The following is a 23,211-nucleotide window of genomic DNA, read 5'->3' as shown; positions in this document are numbered from 1 at the left end:
ACATACCTCAGCAGTGTAATATCTCGAGATACACTAGCCCCAAACAGGTAGCCTATAGAGTGCAGACGAGCTCTCACTTTTACCAGCAAGTATGAACACTCCTCTGGGATCCCAAAGTACCAACAAAATCCAAGCTGGTGATGTTCAATCAGTACTTCATACCAATCTTAACCTACGGTATTTAAACCCGCACCATCACTAAGAAAGACTCATCAAGGTTGCAGGCATCCAAGATGAAGTTCCTTAGGTCCACAATTCAAAAAACCAAACTGGACAAGTTAAGGAATGATGTAGTTAGAAGCTGGGATCGTTACATCATTGTTAGATCAGGTCAGCATGTCCAGACTGAGGTGGTTTGGGCATGTAATGCAGATGGAGCCAACAAGGACAGCGTATGTTAACTTTGAGAGACATGTGGCAGGGAAACGGATGGTGGGAAGACCAAGAACCCACTGGATGGACATCGTAAAGATGGACATTGCAGATCGGGGAAGAACACTGGAGGACGTCATTAACAACAGAACGTATCTCAATAAAACAGAATGGAAGAGGCTTGTCAACAGTACCCAGGAAACTGGAACTGTAAAATGATGATATACGGTACTTCTAAATTAAAATAAGTGCATGTTGAATCATCACGGTTGCCTCCTTACTATCACATCGCTGCCATAAGACCTATCTATGTCGCTGCGACGTAAAGCGGACTAAAAAAAAATTACAAGGAATGTAGTATAAAAGAAATCTTTCAATAAATATCTACCGCATTGACAAGCCACGTCTTAAAGAGGGCGCCGATGTGAAAGAGGCCACAGAGCTAATAAAATAATTGCTTTACATGGAATATTTTACATTTTTTCCACCATTCAATACTTAAAAAAGATAAATATTAAAATGTATAGTTTACCTTCTTTAGCTAGTAATAATATTTATTAAATAACCATATTCTAATTAAGAGATGAAGGAGGTCGAGTAAAGTGACATGTTCTAATATATGTTTTATCTTTTTAAGTACTGAATGGCGGAAATATGTTCCGTGTAAAGGAATAATAATTTTATTATTTCTAGTCAATACGGAATCAACATGGTATTAGTCAATTTAACCCACAGAGCTAATTAAAATTATGGAAATTAATTCACAAGGGCTTGCAGACCAATTGCTAAGCATACCAGTGTATTCTGAAGACTTAGGTATTGATAGCTTAGACAGTAGAACTTCGATGCATCGTTCCCAGAACTATCGTTTTCCCATATCTATCGTTCAATTTATTCCATCCCGAAAATGTTACATATGAACCAATGTTAAATTCCCCCGCATCTATCGTTCCTTGAACTATCGTTTTATCGCATCAATCGTCAAGAAAATGTGTCCTCGGCCACACTTTCTGCATGGATCGATCGTACGTAAGTGCAAAAGTTTTTTGAATTGAAAGAAACGGCTGAATACTCTTAGCATATAATAGCAACCGTTTACGCGAGAATGTACGAGCAATTACGAGTTTCTAGTCTTGAGCGAGGATCAGGCTGGAGTGCTGTGCGCAGGTTGTTCACGTGCAACATCACGAGCCTCCTTGTGCCAACGCTTCTCCTCGACCCACTAACCGGCCCCTATATGTATTCTTATTTAGAAGAATTAAAACGGAGGCACTGTAAAACTCAAATTTGCCACCATTTTCTGTGTTGCTATTAGCTGGCTAGGGTTGTTAGCTTCGTTGAAAATGGAGAAAATCGTGCAGTTTAACCCATTCCACTACAATGACTGGTACAGCCGTCAAGAGTTCCACATTTTATTAACATGCAATGACGCCGTGTACTCAAGTTGGAAATACGTCTGACTAGCGAGTTTACATGCCGATGTTACTATCCGAAGGCTATTATGTCAATGTTTATTTTGCTTCTAAAATTGGTCATCTTGTTCATGAAAGGAATGCTACCACGCAGCAAGATGTCGCGTAAACATCGCGAGGAGGCAGAGGAAAGTATTCTGCAATTCCCGCTTGATAGTGGTGATTAAGATATTTCAGAATTATCTGGTAGTAGTTTTAGCAGTGATAGTGCGTCTGAGAACTGTGACTCCGCTCATGAAAGTGATAGTGAGGATGAAGATAACTTCGTACATAACCTCACCGCATCAAACAATTGAAAATGGAGTTTGGCCAGTAATTTTCCAAAAGGCAATTCGTGTGCAGTTGTTCGGGATATAAATACTGTAGTCAGGAGGCGTCTGGGTGATAAAGCTACAGAATATGACGCGAGTCATTTCCTTACTGACACTTTGGGGGGGGGGGCTGATTTGCAAGGAAACCAATGCGTATGCAAATAAAATTCTGGAAGATTTCACCCTTCCTGATTACACCACTATAGGAGGTACATCAAGGTAGCACACCAATCAGACTACAGAGAATGCACTGGGGTCATTTACGTGAAACTATTACTCCTACAGCAAGTAAATCAGCCACGTCAAGGAGATGTCAAGTCTGGTTTGAGCGTGGAATCCGGAACGAATTTTGCTTCGAGTGCAACAAATGCAAAGTCGCCGTCCATGTGGATGGATGTTTCAAGGTGTACCATACCTTAAGACTTCAGTTAACTGTAGTAAGTTGAACTCTAACTCAAAATGTTGTTAGCTTGATACAGTATGCTTCTGTAATCATTTTAGCATCCGTAACATAAAAAGTAGAAAAAATAATTGCATTCCGAGGTACATTTCTCAAGGAAAATATCTGCATGGCAATGGGTTAAAATAGTCACGGTGTGCGCCGGGTACGTTTCAATTAGTCACAGGGTTATTTAATCGCGTCGTACCTTGTGATGTGTGTGGGATGCTACAGGCCTGTTGACCACTTTGTTGCCCCCTGCCCAATTGTCTTGTTACAAGCCAAACCAATAATCTTTTCACTAGCCTGGTCTTAAAACTAAATAGTTGGCAGCATCGATTAGCCCGCAGTGACATCGTCCGAGCCGTGCCATGTGGGATCTCTAACCTATCGTTTGCAAAGGGTCTATGGAATCTTTACCAAAATACAGGTTTCGTAATCTATAATCTTCATTTCCGTATTGACGAATTACACAATTAAATATAGGAAAGAATTTCCACCAATCAATACTTGTTTATTGCTTATATTAAGCTACAGGACCGGTTTCGACCCCACATACAAGGTCGTCTTCAGCTGAACCATGAATACATATTTATATGATGAAGCTTTGATTAAATTGCATTGTCAAGGGAATGTCATATGATGATGTGCATTTAGTCACATACACATATTACAAGCTCGCACGTCAAACGCAACTCGGCTACACCAACAATAATAAACATAACACCATTGCACAACTACAAATGGGAAAGGAGCCATTACTTTGAACCCAATTTTACGGACGCCACAGGACAACAAGATTTGATTCCAACATAAGGCAACCTACATAGCAGAGCTGAACATATTTTAGCCGAATTTTATCCATACATCTGGCAACTTTTTTAAAATTGGAAAGTGTTTTATCCCACAAGAAGACTAAATCTTTTACTCATGCAATTTTACAACCATATCTTTTAAACTCCAAGAACAGCAGCTGAGTGTACAACTGAAAATGGGACTTAAATACGACAGTTGATGAATTGACCAACAAGCAAGATACGATTGTTCATGTGCACGAAATGTTTTTTATATATTTTATTTCATCCTGTACATATATATATATAAGTTAGTTTAAGTGAAGATATGTTTTATACACTAATTTTAGGACCTCAACATAATATTTTAGACATACAGTTGCAATATTGTACATACTGACATGCCAATTCACGTTAAGACGTGCCCCATTTGTATGTGACTAAATGCACATCATCATATGACATTCCCTTGACAATGCAATTTAATCAAAGCTTCATCATATAAATATGTATTCATGGTTCAGCTGAAGACGACCTTGTATGTGGGGTCGAAACCGGTCCTGTAGCTTAATATAAGCAATAAACAAGTATTGATTGGTGGAAATTCTTTCCTATTTTTAATTGTAAAATACAGGTTATCGCCGTAATTTCAACGTACATCATTAGTTTGCAATAAGAGAAGCGACCTTGAAGGTTTTCCAATTACTGCGAGATTTAAGGAAAAGTTAAACAAAACTAGGTAAAAGTCGCGCTTTTTATTTTCATCGCGTATATCATGATTGCAATATTTTGATACCGTTATGAGCATGTCCGGCTCTATTGCTAAATGGTTAGCACGTTGGTTAATTCCAACAGTTCGAGGGGACATGTGTGCGGTGCCGACTTACGCAGTAGGATTTTTCTTTTTTTTTTTGCTAATGGCTTTATGTCGTACCAACACAGATAGGTCTTATGGCGATGAAGGATTCATCTTAGGTATAGAGCCGCCTTTTCATAAGCATGTAGATCGCCTATCACGGAACAATTCTAAAGATCTGTACCTGGTTTTGGAGGCCACATGCCAGTATTATTATTATTATTCTTCTTCTTATTATTATTATTATTATTATATTTAAATGGTGAAAAATGCCCAAATACAGTACTCTTATTTTAGTATTTTGCTTTCCCCTTATTTTATATCACCTGCATTTATAGTTTTCCCACATCCATCGTCATTTTCCCCCCTCCCCCTTGAAAAACAATACATCGAGGTTTTACTGTATTCCTATAAATTTTACTTGCTCCCTTCTTTCAAATATATATGACATTAATGAAACAATCTATCACCCACTGCCAATGGTTTCATCAACCACCAGGATGGAGGATAGAAACACCTCCATCTCCAGACTTTTCAGTTGGGCTAAGGAAGCTGTTCCAGTAACAAAGGACATATGATGGGTTATTAGGAATCAGAGAGGAAAGTTATCAAAACAACTAAAAATTCAAACACATTTCAAATTATTTTTATTTGTGTACAAAGCACATGTATTAATACAACTTAATGTAGTAGCTATCTGCCAAAATATGACAAAAATTGCATGAATCATTTAGTAAGAAGTATTTTAATTTTTTCATTTAACATTGACACCATCATCCAACTGTTTTGCATTGCACCACATTTTTTAAGATTTTACTTAAAAACTACTTTCAAGTTAAAGAATAGTAACAGCTATATTCCATAAATATGAATCTGCAATGTTGGTATGAAATGCAATTAGGGAAGGTTTGTATTTTTAAATAAGGATGCAGAAATCCTTTCCAGTTTCTTTTTCCCAACAATTAGGCTAAGTATTAATCTATTTTATGTGCATTCGGCAAAAAATACTTGTGTGCTTTTCTGACCCACCAATCCTCAAGCGTTTGATTTGGAGGGCATTTTCTTCCCTTTAAACATCATGAAGCGGAAAAAACACTCGGAAATATGAGTGGAGGCCCCACAGCCTTCTGTATAATTATGAAACACACGACTCACCAGAAAAGAGTGAGGAAAATGATCCCACTGATGATGCCACAAAAATTCTTAACATGCTTCGTCATATATGATTTGCTATTTCTCCATTCTGATTGTATTCTTGAAGATATAAAATACATTATGTGACATCAACAATTAGGAAACTCACCAAATCACTTTTCCATTAAAAAGATTTCAAACAGCAGTTCTCTTTAAATAACAAGTCTTCATAAAAAGGATCAACACTGATTATGATAATACAGCGATAAGCATTTTTAAGAAGCTATTTAAATAAAAAACGGGCAACAAATCGATTCAAATTTCTTTAAAAGAATTCACAACAAGATAATAGATGAAACAAGTTTTCCTTTCAAAAATTTTCCCTTGCAATCTTTACTGTTTCTACATGCAAACAATTAGCTATGGATAATTCTTTTATAACAACTACACTTAAAACACATGATTACTCATTTACGTCGATTACTTTCCGAGGTTTTTACTCAAATTCTCAAAATGTGTTCTTATACAGCATTCTCTTTTTAAATAAAGTCTCAAGGACAAAAGGATCTCTTACTTACATTACCGAGTAGTATATATCACCTGTGAGTAGAACGTTCACGTAAGAAGCTCAACTTCTCATTCACACGTCACATGACATGCTGAAACTTTCGTAATCTATATAAAAAATTGGGGAGGGAGGGATGACTGGGTTCATTATCTGATAAGTTTCACACTTTCATACACACATCCCACCCACCTTCATCCACACACAGAGAAGTCCCTACTACTGACAAAAATTCCACTGTATATGCAAAAATATTACATCCCCCCTCCCTCACAAGTGCCAAAGCACTACAATCAAAAATCTACAAATACAAGAGAAACATTTATAACATGACAGGGAACAGTTCGAACTTATCGAACTATGAAGATGAAAATTAAATTATTTACATGAATTTTAGACTAATGAAAAAATCAAGGGAAAGAATGTGACGAGAGGAAGAAAATAATACGGAAATCAAAGAGTTTTGGAAATAAATCATGTATTTCAACATGACTGATGTGAAATTTTATGGGATGGGTAAAAGAAATATTTTTAACTTTTCTGCTCAACGTTCAACTTCAAGAGTTGGCTCAACCGCACTTTTCTTTCTTCGTGATGTGCCTGGCAATCATCACCAATTCTCATCTCCTCTTTGCTTCACTCCCTAATTATCTTTCTTTTTCTCCTCCGTAGGAGGCTTCTTTGCTATCGGATTGAATGTCTTCACCCTGAAAACATCAAATCAAAAGATTCAAATGGCACATATATTTTATAGATTTTAACATAATAGACAGCTTACTATTTCAATTCCAAAGACAGTGACTAACATATGGAGAAAATCATAAGATTGCAAGTCCCACTTAAGTCAGATGGGAAAATTGAATTAGTACAAGGAGAACCATCTCAAAAAAAAAAAAAAAAAAACCTACCATTTCCAACAGACTCTCCTGAGTACAATTCAAGATTCACAAGTGGTGCTGGTATGAGGAAAGTTGAGATTTAATAAATGGCCTGGTACTTTTTTTTTTACAGTCCCAAACACAAGAAACTAAAGGGCTGCCTAGAATAACACTAACACTAAGTCCCTTGGCTAAAAAAAAATCAGCTATTGCGAATAGCTTTACAATACTGGGATGACTGGATTCTGGAAAGTGAATTTTTCTCCAAAATGGTTTCACGAAGTAGATGTTAGATTTCTCTTCATTAATATACTATGGTCTTCTGACGAGAAGTCATGTGAAGGCTACCGCGCATGCGCCCATCTCAAGTCTCCAGGCCTGATAAGCATCTGTTCCTTCCGTGGTGACACTTGCGAATTGAGATGCTGTTGTGAAGTTACGAAGTGGTTGAGCAATTGTGCCTTCGTTACACTTTGACTGTATATACTGCATAGTGAACAGTTTGTTAAGGAATATGCATTGATTGAGAGAGCTTGCATTGTCTGGCACAACCGATATTTGTAGCTAAGGTACTGCCGTACCTACAAGCTGCTGCAACCTCGTCAGACGCAAGATAGTAAGTTCAGCTCCTCTGATGAAATAAGAATAAGGGCTTTATCCCAGTCATAAGTGTTGCTTGTGTAAATATTGTGCATTAGGCACAAGAATTTCGAAGGAGGATTCCTCTCTAAATGCAATTTTTTCCTTAGCCTATTGATTTGAGGAAAGACTGAAATGGAGTAAAAAAACTGTAATAATGGAGTGAAGACTGTAGTATATACTGCAGAGTACTTCCAAGTTTAGTCCACATGACTGCCTGTATCCAACAGTGATGCCTTTGAATAAATTATCAGACTTCAGCTGTAGTTTATTGAAATGTGGCCTACAAGTTAAGAGTTTGTCCAGCAGAACTCCCAAATATGAAAGTTGATCTTGCAGTGAGATTTTCGGTCCATTCATCAAGAGCTGTGGCTCCATCAGATTTCTTCTTTTGACAACCATGACCCTGGTATTCAGTGGATTAAAATGCAGCTTGTTTTTGGAACCTCAGTTAAATAACACATCTAACACTATGTCTGCTGTAGTACTTAAATCAGTGTCTGTGTCAGATTTAACAAAAGCATGTCATCAGCATAAGCAATGATGTTACAAGGGAACATTGGCAATGGTAAAGTCGCCGATCGCGATGAAACTTAGAAAACACATTGAGGTACATGTAAAAACAATGCCAACATCAATTTTAGGCGCCAACATTCATTAGCGCGTTAACTAAGGGGCCTAAAAGTTGCGACATTTCAAGTTCCGCGCGATCAGCGATGAATACCAGCTGGCCAATGCTAAGCCGGCACACACACTTCCCGTCTGGAGACACACCCTCTGCACCGCCTTCCCCACTCCAACTGGTTCTCCCCAGCACGTTCCCCTTCTCCTCTCGCTTGCCGGCCGCTTAGCTGTTGAACGAGACCGGTGCTATATTTTGCTTCTTTACGTACTATAATTATTGAAATCCTTTAAATCACGTTCTGTTTCACACATAATGATAATAAATAACCTAAACTTATTTACTCACATTTTATTCAAATTTTATATTTTCATTCCTGCTAATTCCGGTAAGTTGTCAATTCGTGGCTACAACCCCAAGTTAAGCACCATCGGGCGTGGACAAACGTGGGATAAGGTACCGCGTCCGACCTAGGCTTAAGTTATTATTTACGTCTGAAACACCTTGAAGCTGTCGGTAATGTCATTTAGAGTGGACATAGATATGAAATTAATTAAAATAAATCACCCACCTTTAAACAACGTTAAATATCCTTTTATTTAAAGAAATTACGTGCCCGGGTAGAGGATCTCAATGAATGTAATGAGATTTTGTACGTCGGGATATCAAAATCTGGTTACAGGCCCAGACCTTCTTTTCATGTCCACTCCCCTACCCCCATTTTGTGTACGCTATCAGTTGAGCCATAACGAAACAAAATCGCGAACAACAGCAATTATAAACTCCGAGTTAGAAACTGCTGGTATTTTCCGTATTGCGTACTCTGGTATAAGGAATCTGGATAGAATGTTTTTATTTGTGCTTGTATTGAACGATTTATTTATGTTTTGCAGTGAAAGGCACAACACATTTCAATTGCAACAATGGTTGTCGAACATAAATCAATTAAATGCATAGACAACTTTGATATGAGTATGACATGGAATGATTGACGTAATAAGAAAAGTCTTGAAAAATAAAGATGTGCATTTATATATGCAGTAGATATACCGTAATCACAGGCAGACCTGTAGTCCTACTTTCCCGTACTTTTGCGCTATAGCTGACAAAGGTCTATGTAAAGTATAGATAAGAAATGTGTTTTTCCACCAATCAATACACAATTTATTTTAAATAGATTACACTAGTACCGGTTTCGGCTCTTAACGGCCATCATCAGCTAGTACATGATTAGTTTTCAGCCATTAAGACAAATCACAAGTTGTTATTGTATTAGACATCCGGATGTCTAATGGGGGATGGAAATGTATACAGTAGCATGAAATTAAAATATCTGTAGTCAAGGTAAAAAGTTACAATAAGTTACAATAAGTTAGAACATGAGTATGTAGAACATATTAAAGCAAGTAACTGACCATCAACGATAGACCCCAAGTGTAAGCGTACGAATTGTACAGCATAAAAACCTCTACAAAAAAATCCGCGATGGTATATACCTATTTCGAACCGGTTGCCCTCTATAAGTGATTTTATGTTATAGTCCGCGGTAAAGAAAAATAACTCCTTAAGATTAAATAAATATTTCAATATTATCCTTGAACTCATCGAAATAAATTGTTTGACCTCCTCCACTATTTCATAAGGATTACAATAACCTTGTCAGGACATTATTTGCATGAATGGTTCAGAAGTTATGACCATTTTAGACTGTAGTGGTAATTCGTTCCCAGTTGTCTGCTAGCAAGTTGCCTCTACCTCGCTGCTTGGAGCGCTGTAGTCGCCTCGATGAAAAATATCATCAGAGCTTCGCGACTGTACATATTAGACTGTAGCGACACTATATTTCTTCCAAAATAATTCCAGCCCCAATGCAGTTTCAGTCCAACAAATATTCAGGGCTCAATGGGTTAAGAAAACGAAAATGAATTCTGTGTAATTGAAAGATTACATCAGTATTCTGCCAAAACTTCAATTCCATAATATGACCAAGTACTTCAGCAGAAATGACACATAGATGGGCTATAGCAATCATAACAAATGAAAAGGTAATGGCAAGATCACAAGAACCAAACAGTACATCTTCAAAGTGAATGTGGAACAGCCCAAGTGGTCCAATATGGCCAATAAATAATAATTCTTCCATATCTAAAATTTGGTATTCTCTCTTCCTAACATTTCTCCATATATTGTTATAACAGTATTTAGAGCCAGACTACAAACAAAACTAGCATAGATTATAATATAGTAACTTACTTGGCAGTGATTTCTGCCAATTTGCTCCTCACTATCTCCAAATTCTGGTCAATCTGAGACTTGTTGTTCTCGTACACCTTGGGCAGGGTGAACAGGGCAACGAAAGCTGCACACAAAAATAAATTTATCATCATCGGGTTCCTGTTCTCATACACCCTGGGCAGGGTGAACAGCGCAACGAGAGCTGCACATACAAACACTATGAATTATCACCAGCATCTGCACACCACTGGTAGTAACTAAAAATATTACGGATCACAACAAGGATTAGTAACGGTCTGTATTTACAGTGTTCCCAAAAATAAGTCACTAATGCAGGAAAATGCAACAAACACATCCACTGTCAAATCAAACATGCCTTACCTTCTGCTAATTCACATTTTCTTTCAACCTCTCCACCCCACCTAGTCCTATATTAATACAAGGCCTCATAACTGAGAAGTACTTGAGATTCTCCGTAATAGGCCTACATGCAACAACTCAACATTATGAGGATATCCTTCCCCTCAATGTAACTTTGGAGTCTTTAAACGGCTACATTCTGCCAGACAACTTTCAGAATAGTAATGTATGATTCAGGACTAATTGCTGGACATTATTCTGACCACAGAGCAAGGTTCTTTCACTAACCTTTAAAGAAATGCTTTGCAACATCCAACGTATCTATGGTTTTGTTCAATTACACATGGCATCCGCCTTGAAAATAACATGGGATATTTTCAGGACACCTTGAGGATTTGATGATATCTTGCTTGTACTAACTTTCAGTTTAGTACTAGATTCATGAACCAACAAATGTCAATCTGCCTTCGGTAATGTTCAAGATTATATAGAGGGAATCTGAAATATTTGTCCTGAATGAGTAAATTTATAATACCAATATAAATGGTCCGTTATTGGACATTATAAATTTTCCAGCCAACTCATTCCTGGTTGCCAGCGTTTCGCATTCGTGTGCTAGGTTGGGCTCATCAGTTGGTACCTAGCACACCTACCAAGATGCTGGCTAGTGCATACCGTGGAGGCCACCGCGTAGGCTACTTGAAGCCACCAGCAGTGCCAATGCACCATGAGAGACTGTCTCACTACCAATAATTGATGCCTGCTTGGCCATCAGATGATATAGATGTTGATTCCCACAGGGAATCTGAAATATTTGTCCTGAATGAGTTAGCTGGAAAATTTATAATGTCCAATAAGGACCATTTATATTGGTATTATAAATTTACTCATTCGGGACAAATATTTCAGATTCCCTATGGGAATCGACATCTATGTCATCTGATGGCCAAGCAGGCATCAATTATTGGTAGTGAGACAGAGTCTCTCATGGTGCATTGGCACTGCCGGTGGCTTCAAGTAGCCTACGCAGTGGCCTCCACGGTATGCACTAGCCAGCGTCTTGGTAGGTGTGCTACGTACCGACTGATGAGCCCAACCTAGCACACGTGTGCGAAACGCTGGCAACCAGTAACGAGTTAGCTGGAAAATTTATAATGTCCAATAACAGACCATTTATATTGGTATTATAACATTCAAGATGTCAGAATGCTTTCATTAGTCACCAATACCAATGGAAATCCGCTTCTGGATCAATCTTGTACAATGGATTTGCATCCTTAACATACTACCACCACTTAATAAAAGTGGATCTGTCCATTGCTGCTTCACCATATTATACTTCACAGACCATGTCAAAGGTTTCCCCAGCCTCATTTGCAAGAATATAACAAAATTCAAAAGTAATTCTTCACCTGATAGTTACTGGTACATCCTTCTTGTCCTCCATTGTAATGTACCATCAGTTATAGCAAAGAAAATGTAGTCCAACTGCAATCTGTTTCACTGATATCAACCCAAATTCAGAATGTTACTATATTCCCACATGACAATCACTTCACTTTGTTTTATAGCAATTGTGCAGCACTTCCAATTCACGAATTTTCCCAACAGCCTCCATACACTACTTCTCTAAAATAGAACTGTATTTACCAAGTATGTACAATAGAACTTCCATATAACTAAGATCAATGTAACAGTAAATGCACATCAAGTGCTATTTTTGTATGGTCCTGGTAAATTACAATCTTAAGAATGTTCATTTTTATTCAATACAGGAAAGAGGCACTTTCAGAAACACTTTTGTAATTTTATGCATTCACCTTAAATGTTTCTAGGGAAGCAATAAGTTGGTCCCTGTAGACAGTAGCAGGGGATTGGACTCTGCTCAACATATATCAATCAATTTGAAAAACAATTTTCAGAGTTTAATGATGTGGATGACTGAATCGAGACAATAGGAATCTTTTATTTATCAGTATTTATTAAGTCTATGAGTTAAAAAAGTTAGCAAATTCTTTCCAAAACAGATGAGCACAGCAACAATTAATTTCAATGCTATTGTGTAATGCATTATGCTTTTAATATATAATTAAAACTAATTGATTTTTCAGGTTCTTCAGTCTAAACTAATTTATGAATAAATTTATAAACTACCTGAAAAAAGAAAATACGTAACAGAATTATACCTGAAAATTAACAACTTAATTTTTAATTAAATTTCAAGTATAATTATGTTAACATAAGTTTTCTTCTTCAGGTAGTTTATACATTTGTTTACTCAAATTAGTTTCAACAGACTAAAGGAATGTTATAAAGTACCCAACTCAAAACTGAAAACAAATGGCTTGAAATATCATGAACAAACTAGATGAACACTACAGTATATACGTACATATTTGCAATTTTATTTTGTGCCTTTTTGCATGTTACCCTGAATTAATTTGTAGGTCAAACTATTCTGCATGCTATTTCCTATTCCCTCAATATAACAGTAATACTAAAAACAATACAATCTGTTCATGCCTGAAAATATGGCTATACAGAGGTTCGACTGTAATCTGATGCGCAAACCTGTAGTTTGGCAGCATCTTTATTTTGTAATTTCATTATGAAAGACCAATCCAATTTTATCCCCAGTGAGAACTACAAACATTAAAATAACACAAATATTCAGGTACAAAGCTCTGATCAGTGGAGTAAGACAGCGATCTGCAACATGCTAAAGAACACTAAGAATTCAAACAGATTAGCAATAGAAATCTCAACATTTTAAAAAGAGAACAATATAATGATAAAGAAATATATTTAGAGATAAATATGGAAGAAGAATTAAGATCATGATTTACATAACGACTAAATAATTTTATACAAAAGAAAAATGCTGACACCTAAAACTAACTGAAAGTATAACTGTTACCAAAAGCTTCTGCCCTCCACAAAGTTCCTTAAAAGAGTAATACTTCAAAACCACAACCTATAAAAAAATAAGTATGTTCAACTTGCAAAAAACCTGTGTGCCTCACACAGTAAAAAAAATAAACTAAACACTTGAAGGTCTTGTAATATCAAGAAAAATCAAATGTACAATTTTTAAAACCAGTATATAAAAAATAAACAGGAACAGAGATTAAACCAGAAGCACTATACACAGCAGAACACTTGACATGAATTTCAAAGGCCAGCTGGAAAAACTCTAGCTGAAGGAAAGGAAAATTTTAAGAAAGATCATAGGACCAAAATTTCAGGACAGTAAGAACGTACATAAAAAATGAAACGCTCTACAGGAAAATTGAAAAACTCCCAGATACTATGCAAAAAAAAAGGATAAATTGTTAGTCATCTTCTCAGTATGAACTAAGTAGATTAACAAAAATAATCTTGACTTTTTCCGTAACTGCAAAACTGGTTTTAAGAAACTGATGACATAGTAGAATTAAAAATTACAGAAAATTCACTACTCAATCGAATAGCTAAGAGTAACAACTAAAGATGAAAACATAAGGTTCCAAGATGTGCGTTTGTTGTGTTTGAGTCATCAGTCCATAGACTGGTTTGATGCAACTCTCCATGCCACCCTATCCTGTGATAACCTTTTCATTCTACGTAACTATTGCATCCTACATCTGCACTAATCTGCTTGTCATATTCATACCTTGGTCTACCCCTACCGTTCTTACCACCTACACTTCCTTCAAAAACAAACTGAACAAGCCCTGGGTGTGTTAAGATGTGTCCTATCATTCTATCTCTTCTTCTCGTCAAATTTAGCCAAATCGATCTCCTCTCACCAATTCGATTCAGTATCTCTTCATTCGTGATTCGATCTATCCATCTCACCTTCAGCATTCTTCTGTAACACCACATTTCAAAACCTTCTATTATCTTTCTTTCTGAGCTAGTTATCGTACATGTTTCACTTCCATACAATGCCACGCTCCACACGAAAGTCTTCAAAAACATCTTTCTAATTCCGATATCAATGTTTGAAGTGAGCAAATTTCTTTTCTTAAGAAAGCTCTTCCTTGCTTGTGCTAGTCTGCATTTTATGTCCTCCTTACTTCTGCCATCGTTAGTTATTCTACTACCCAAGTAACAATATTCATCTACTTCCTTTAAGACTTCATTTCCTAATCTAATATTTCCTACATCACCTGCCTTCGTTCGACTGCACTCCATTACTTTTGTTTTGGACTTATTTATTTTCATCTTGTACTCCTTACCCAAGACTTCATCCATACCATTCAGCAACTTCGAGATCTTCTGCAGTCTCAGATAAAATAATATCATCGGCAAATCTCAAAGTTTTGATTTCCTCTCCTTGGACTGTGATTCCCTTTCCTAATTTCTCTTTGATTTCCTTTACTGCCTGTTCTTTGTAAACATTGAAAAGGAGAGGGGACAAACTGCAGCCTTGCCTCACTCCTTTCTGGATTGCTGCTTCTTTTTCAAAGCCCTCGATTCTTATCACTGCAGACCGATTTTTATACAGATTGTAGATAATTCTTCGTTCTCGGTATCTGATCCCTATAATCTTCAGAATCATAAATAGCTTGGTCCAATCAACATTATCGAATGCCTTTTCTAGATCTACAAATGCCATATACGTGGGCTTGTCCTTCTTGATTCGATCCTCTAAGATCAGACGTAAAGTCAGGATTGCTTCACGTGTTCCTACATTTCTTCTGAAGCCAAACTGATCTTCTCCGAACTCAGCTTCAACTTGTTTTTCCATTCTTCTGTAAATAATACGTGTTAAAATTTTGCAGGCATGAGATACTAAACTAATAGTGCGGTAGTTTTCACACCTGTCAGCACCGGCTTTCTTGGGAATAGGTATAACAACATTCTTCCGAAAATCGGATGGGACTTCTCCTGTCTCATACATCTTGCACACTAAATGAAATAACCTTGCCGTGCTGGTTTCTCCTAAGGCAGTCAGTAATTCAGAGGGAATGTCATCAATTCCAGGTACCTTGTTCCTATTGAGGTCACTCACAGCTCTGTCAAACTATGACCTCAAAATTGGGTCTCCCATTTCATCAGCATCAACAGCATCTTCATGTTCCAGAACCAAATTATCTACATCTTTACCTTGATACAACTGTTGGATATGCTCCTACCATCTTTCTGCTTTGTCTTCTTTCCCTAGAAGTGGCTTTCCATCTGAGCTCTTATTATTCATACACCTAGATTTCCTTTCTCCAAAGGTTTCCTTGATTTTCCTGTATGCAGCATCTACCTTTTCCCAGGACCATACAACCTTCGACATCCTTGCACTTCTCCTTCAGCCATTCTTCCTTAGCTACCTTGCACTTTCTATCCACTTGATTCTTTAATCGCCTGTATTCTTTTCTGCCCTCTTCATTTCTAGCATTCTTGTATTTTCGTCGTTCATCAATCAGGTCTAGTATCTCCTGAGTTATCCACTGATTCTTAGTTGATCTTTTCTTCCTTCCTAACATTTCTTCAGCAGCCCTACTGACTTCATTTTTCATGACTCTCCACTCATCCTCTATAGCAGGGCTGTCCAACGTTCGTTTCTACGCGAGCACATTCACATGATAATGAAGGGTATGCGGGCACCAGGTACGATTCCACTGATTCGACTACTGTTATCGGTACTACAACGACTATATAATAATAATAATAATAATAATATATCTAGAATTAAAAATTATATGAAAATATATTTACTCACATAGTTAATGTGAAATCTGGCACTGCATGCTCGCTGCAAGTTGAAGGTTTGGTGTATAACTAGAACAGACTGCTCTTCACATGTCATCCAGGTGTAAGTGTGTCAGGCAGGATCGGTATTTGTTTTTTATTATGTTCATAGTCGAAAACGCGACTTCACAAAGATATGTTTAACCGAAACAAGATTGCATCTTCAGAGCAACACTGCGGGTAATGGGATATTTTTTACCGCCCACCAGAGTCCAGAAATTGCCACATGTTGCGTAGGAGGATTTCAAAAAAAGGTCTGACTGAAGGCTTAAAATTTCCATTTCTAATTCTTCAGGATTATAATTTTCGAATATTTACACACCCTCCCTCCAAGCTCACAAATGTCAACAGAAGCGAAGGGATTATTGACAAACATGATCACTGGTTCAAGCACTGAAAACTGGCTAAATCTGCTACCAAATTCGGACCCAAGAATTTCAAGATGTTTCGCAAGAGATGAAAAATCACGCTTGCCGCCATTTACTGTATCTGCCATAGATTTCAAATTTGGAAAATGTGAAAGGGAATTTCTATTTAAATGGACAATCCATACCTTAAGTTTCTTTTCAAATGCATTGACAATACTTATCATACATGAAATATTATGATCTTTTCCTTGCAATTTGAGATTTAACTCATTTAATTTTGAGGTGATGTCTGCCAAGAATGCTAATTCGATTAGCCAAGATATATCATCAAGTTCGTGATAATATTTCCCAGGAGATGATTTCATAAAGTCTCGTATCTCATCCAACAGGCAGCAAAACCGTTCGAGTGTTTTCCCCCCTACAAAGCCACCTTACGTCTGCATGAAGTATGACGTCACCATACTCCGACATACTTAAAATATTTCTGAACAATAGATGACGAGTAGACGACGATCTTATATAATTCACGACATGAGTTACAATTTTCATGACATGATCGAACTTTAAAACCTTTGCGCATAAAGCTTCTTGGTGAATAACACAATGATAAGAAATAAATTTTGGAAATGATTCATCCTTAGCGCAAAGAGAAAGAAATCTCTTATTTCTACCAGTCATAGACGGTGCCCCATCTGTTGTTATAGCAATAAGCTTTGACAATGGTTACTTTGGTGAATTTAACGAAAGCATTAAATATGTCTTCTACCCTAGTACGTCCATGAAGTGGCAATAGCTTGACAAATTCTTCCTTTACTGTAAAATATTTAAAAACCATTCTAGCAAATACACACAACCCAGCAGTGTCAGACATATCAGCACCTTCATCAAACTGGAGCGAAAAATGTTCACACGATTTCAAATCCTGATGTAATTGAGATTCCATATTATTAGAAATCTGTTCAACCCGCCTAGCAACAGTTTGGTGAGACAACTGAAGTCCTTTGATTGAAGATATCAATTCAGATTTATCTTTGTGAGATTCGAACAGAGATTCAGCAGCATTTAGCATAGCTTCTTTCACTAGTTCACCATCACTGAAAGCTTTTTTCCTTTTAGCTAGGACGTAACAAACTTTGTAAGAAGCTATTGTCACGTTACGCGTTTGCTGAACTGGCTTCTTAAACGCACATTGTTGCAATGCTAATTCAGATTTTAGGTCTTTCACTTTGTGTTCTCTTAGTTCAGAATTAACAGGAAACTCACTGTCAAATTTCTTGTGATTAGTCAAAAAATGTCTGTACATTACTTCTTTTAGGAACAGACACGCTAGCATTACACAATAAACACCGACTTTCCTTTGTTTTCAATAAAGCAATACTGGTCCTCCCATTGACTGTTGAAGTTATAATTTCTTTGCATTTTAGCCATCTTAAGAAGAGTTATGTTTAATGAAATATAACTGATTATAAGGTGAATAATTTAAAGTTTAAATAGTAATGAAGAAAAGCGCGTGAAACATGTTGAATGTACAACTTATCACAACACAAGGCACTCAAAACGTATTCCACAAGCCCTGCATAAGCTCACAAGTAATACAGAATGTTCGCCTGAAAGCTAGGAACTGGGAACATCCCAATTGCAAGACTTTCATAAATCGTTTGTTCATTTTTAACGGCACAGCTTTGTTGGGATTAAAGTTACTTTGTGGGAAAATTGGGTGTCCCATTGTCGTCCTGGTGAAACTCTGTCATGGTAGGTAGTTTATGGCATTGCAATCAAGTGAATCATAAGGAAGCTGTTCTGTTTGGCAGAATCAATGTGCGGCTATATTTGGCCCCGTGATTAGAGATGGCCTTATACCTGGCGCTAGCCCCCACACAGTGAGAGGTTTGTGGAGGATTTCCCTTTGTCGCAACTACTTACATGTCGAATAGCTCTCTTTCTGAACCTTTCTTCTATCTCTTCACTAATTGCGGACACGAGTCAGTTAGGCCTAGATCACATTTATGGCTTACTCAAAGCTCTTTCTGTATTTGGAGGTACGGATATAACAAATTTCCTGACTGAGGACGATATTTTTAAGAGAAAAGTAAGAATATTTATTGAAATGCAAAAGTATTGTTTTCAAATATTAAGTAAAATTTAATTTGGAAATTAATTGCGAAGGGCGCCATAAAAGGGCGCCTCGGGTGCCATGGCGCCCGCGTTGGACAGGGCTGCTCTATAGTGTTTCCTTCAGCCTTTTCATTTAGTCCTTGTGCAACATGTTCCTTGAAACAATCCCTCACACTTTTCTTTCAACTTGTCTAGATCCCATCTTTTTGCATTCTTTCCTTTCTTCAATTTCTTCAGCTTCAGATGGCATTTCATGACCAACAAGTTGTGGTCAGAGTCCACGTCTGCTCCTGGGAAAGTTTTGCAATCCAACACCTGGTTTCTGAATCTCTGCCTAATCATAATGAAGTCTATTTGATACCTTCCAGTGTCTCCAGGTCTCGTCCACGTATACAGCCGTCGTTTGTGGTGTTTGAACCAAGTATTGGCAAGGACTAAACAGAATTCAACCAGCCGACTTCCTCTTTCGTTCCTTTGTCCCAATCCAAATTCTCCTACTGTACTACCTTCTCTTCCTTGGCCTACCACTGCATTCCAGTCTCCCATCACAATTAGATTCTCGTCACCTTTTACATATTGTATTAAATCTTATCTCCTCATATTCTTTCGATTTCTTCATCATCCGCTGAACTAGTAGTCATATAGACCTGCACTATTGTGGTGGGCATTGGTTTGGTGTCTATCTTGACGACAATAATTCTTTCACTATGCTGGTCGTAGTAGCTTACCCGCTGCCCTATTTTCTTATTCATGATTAAACCAACTCCTGCATTTCCCCTGTTTGATTTTGTGTTGATAATTCGGTAGTCGCCTGACCAAAAATCTTTGTCTTCCTGCCAACGTACTTCACTTATACCAACTACATCTAACTTTAGCCTATCCATTTCCCTCTTCAGATTCTCTAACCTACCACAACGATTCAAACTTCTAACATTCCACGCTCCGACTCGCAGAATGTCAGTATCCATCTTCCTGATGATCGCCCCCTCTCGTGTAGTCCCCACCCGGAGATCCGAATGGGGGACTAGTTTACCTCCGGAATATTTTACCCGGGAGGAAGCCATCATCAGTACATCATTCATACAGAGAGAGCTGCATGTCCTCGGGAGTTAGTTACGGCTGTAGTTTCCCGTTGCTTTCAGCCGTGTAGCAATATCAACACAGCTAAGCCATGTTGAGTATTATTACAAGGCCGTATCAGTTAATCATCTAGACTGCCGCCCTTGCAACTACCGAAAGGCTGCTACCCCCCTTTCGATGAACCATTCGTTAGTCTGGTCTCTCAACAGATACCCATCCGATATGGTTGCACCTGCGGCTCGGCTATCTGCATCATTGGGACACGCAAGCCTCCCCACCGCGGCAAGGTCACATGGTTCGCAGAGGAGGGGTTCCAAGATATATCTACATTAAAAGCCAAGCCTATTATCTCGGATGATAACTAAGATCAGAAAGAATGAAGAAATACTGGGCACTAAGAAAATAATTACACACAAAGAGGGTGAAAAGAAAGAAGAAACAGGAACAGGTTATAAACTAACTATTTTAGGAATATTAGGATATTCATTGCAAATTTTGAAATTTTCTTGAAATGTTAAGCTTACTTTCTTTCCTTCCTAAAGCATTTATTTGCCTGAAAATTAGACGGGATGTGTCCGTATAAGTAAAACCTATAGCAACATTAAATTCAGCTCAGTGTTCTTGCATCTATTGGCTTTACTTGCTTTGCTTGCTATTGGCTTTAAGTCGCACCGTCATAGATATGTCTTATGGCGACGATTGGACAGGAAAGGGCTAGGACTGGGAAGGAAGCGGCCGTGGCCTTAAGGTACAGCCCCAGCATTTGCCTGGTGTGAAAATGGGAAACCACGGAAAACCATCTTCAGGGCTACCGACAGTGGGGTTCGAACCTGCTATCTCCTGAATACTGGATACTGGCTGCACTTAAGCGACTGCAGCTATCGAGCTCGGTGAGAGATTTTTGCTTCCAGTTTATGCACTATGTCACTAATGAAGTGTTGATTTTAACTTAATGACAAAAAGTTCACTTAAAATATTTGAAAACTTTTTAAAATCTTTCTACAATTTCATAAAACATAAGATGGGTTATGCCAAGTTGTGCCAGTCAGAAAATCTTGATTTACAGCATATGATGGGTAAATAAGGGACAAATTTCTTAGCCCAACTAGAGATACTCTGAAGAAATTTTCTTTTTAAGAGTAAAATCTAGGTACTCTGCATCTCTACACATACAAAAGTAGTTGAAGTGACTATGATATCTAGGGACTACAATTTTTAGAAAGTTTTGCAATTTTCATAGACCATTTTTAATACTAAATATGCTGATTTCATTTTCTTATCTATTACACTCCAGGAGGTAATTTTTAAAACATTGGCTCCTTATTCTGGCAAGTAATTTGGCTGAAATGGGGAAGTATACCGACAAACAGCAAAAAGTGAATTATGAATCGCAGAAAATCCCAGAATTTTATATGCATGTGCAGAATATAAAGAAGAAATTTCTGTTTAGTATAAGTGTAAAAGGATTGATAGTGAGCAGCTAGATTTTGAATAATTTTGCCATTTTAATTAACACTTAAGGAAAAATAAACAAATCTGCCCCTCTTGGAGGACATGAAATAATTCTTATTTTTTCTTCCATATTTAGAATTATCAATTAAGTTAATTATTTGCAATAATTTCAGTTACCAAGTAATCTAGTTAAAAGTTGGGGGGAAAATATATATTAGTGATAAGAAACAAAATGCATGTAGTTATGCTAAATGCAAATCAGGTCCTTTGAACTCTTAAGACAATCACACCAAAAGGTGACAAATGGCAACACATAATATGGAGTAATTAAAATGCTTACCTATTATAATAAGGGTCATGCCATTAAACCATGAGCCCACATAAGTGAGACACCATAAAAGAATACCAAACTTGATGGAGTCAACAAGGTCTTCCACCAAGAAGAGTCGTCGCAGCTCTGCAGCAGCAGCGTTGAAATGGGCGACAGCAGTGTCTGTCACTTCCCGTACTTTGTCCTGTGGCAGTGTCAAGTCCAATTCCAAGATGTCCCTGCAAAACATTAAAAACCCAATTTCAAGGCTGATGTTATAGCTAGGAAAGTCTCACATACACAGGATTATCAGATGAGATTTTATACCTTTTATGATCAGATATTTTATACTTGCAATATTTCCAAGTACCAAACCACATCAAAATTAGCTTAAAGACTTAGCCCTGAAGGATAGTATATTCTTGAGCGGACAGCCCCAATGGAACAAAGCAAGAATGTCTTCATACCTCTACACTCTTGGCTCTATGGGGTAACTTACAAATGTATCTCTTCAACACAATCAGGTTTCTAGCATAGCACACTGTCGAGTCCAAACTCAACATTTCCCCCTGTTGAATCATCTTCCATCCCTACCTTGCGACTGGTCTGGATTTACACCAGTAGCGAATATATAGAGCATGAGAAGCAGAATCGGTGAATACTGGTGATGCCGAAAGTTGGCGAAAAAGCATGGCTCATATATCAATTCGTACGCACTGAACAATGTTGTTAATACCGCTGAAAGTGCATTGTTTGTTCTTGCAGAGCCCAAACGGACTTTTACAGTTTGAAAAGAGTGAAGTGCCAACCAGGAAATCTTTACAAGGATGGGGTTATTGTATTGTGTTGGAAGCAAGAGACTTCCTCCCCTCGTCATAGAATAGTTCGATAACCTATGATGTTTTAAGGGCGTCAGGCATTTTCCGTGCAAGTACAAGGCATCTAAAAAATTCAAACACTACAGTAATGCAAAAAAATAAAGCATTTGCACAGAGGAGCCAGTATAATTTGTCCTCTTCTTTGAACCGTGTACTTTTTTCCTTTCGTTGCATGAGGTTATGTTTGCCAGTGATTTATCCAAGTGCATTATTTGAATAATGTACATGCACCTTGTTGCGTACATTTCAGAAATAGTTTTTCCATGGCATTTGAAAGGCTTAAACTGTTAATTAAAGTGACTGCATGCATTAATGGGTCTTAGAATAGGTACTCTGACACGGCAAGGTTTGGCATTTCTGAATTACGAGGGGGCAGTTAATTCAAATCACTTCATTCGAAGTCTGATTTTTGTGTCCCGAAGACTTTGAATTAACAAGGTTTTACTGTATATTGTTATACAATTTTTTTGCACAATTTAGAAGTATATCTTCTGTCTTTTCCAATGTATCTTGAATGCTATTGCTTCTAATGTACTGTTATCTGTACTTATCTAGCAGCATTTTCTTATCAACTGCTTGACGTCACACCGACACAGATAGGTCT

General features: G+C 37.5%; 1 protein-coding gene across 6 annotated transcripts in view; it reads right to left on the bottom strand.

Annotated features, from left to right (window-relative positions):
- Positions 1-4,874: 4,874 nt before the first annotated feature.
- Positions 4,875-23,211, bottom strand: part of LOC136880962 (reticulon-1-A) — a 574,503-nt gene continuing 556,166 nt past the window's right edge. For all 6 annotated transcript variants that reach the window (XM_067153514.2, XM_068229191.1, XM_067153515.2 and 3 more), the window contains 3 exons: positions 21,760-21,968; positions 10,336-10,441; positions 4,875-6,650 (listed from right to left, as the gene is read on the bottom strand). In XM_067153514.2, coding sequence (XP_067009615.2) covers positions 6,587-6,650; positions 10,336-10,441; positions 21,760-21,968 — 379 coding nt within the window. In that variant the 3' untranslated portion in view covers positions 4,875-6,586. The remainder of the gene's footprint in view (positions 6,651-10,335; positions 10,442-21,759; positions 21,969-23,211) is intronic.

The sequence above is a fragment of the Anabrus simplex genome, chromosome 9 (assembly GCF_040414725.1).
Source record: "Anabrus simplex isolate iqAnaSimp1 chromosome 9, ASM4041472v1, whole genome shotgun sequence".
NCBI lineage: Eukaryota > Metazoa > Arthropoda > Insecta > Orthoptera > Tettigoniidae > Anabrus > Anabrus simplex.
This window is presented reverse-complemented; position numbering and strand designations above follow the sequence as displayed.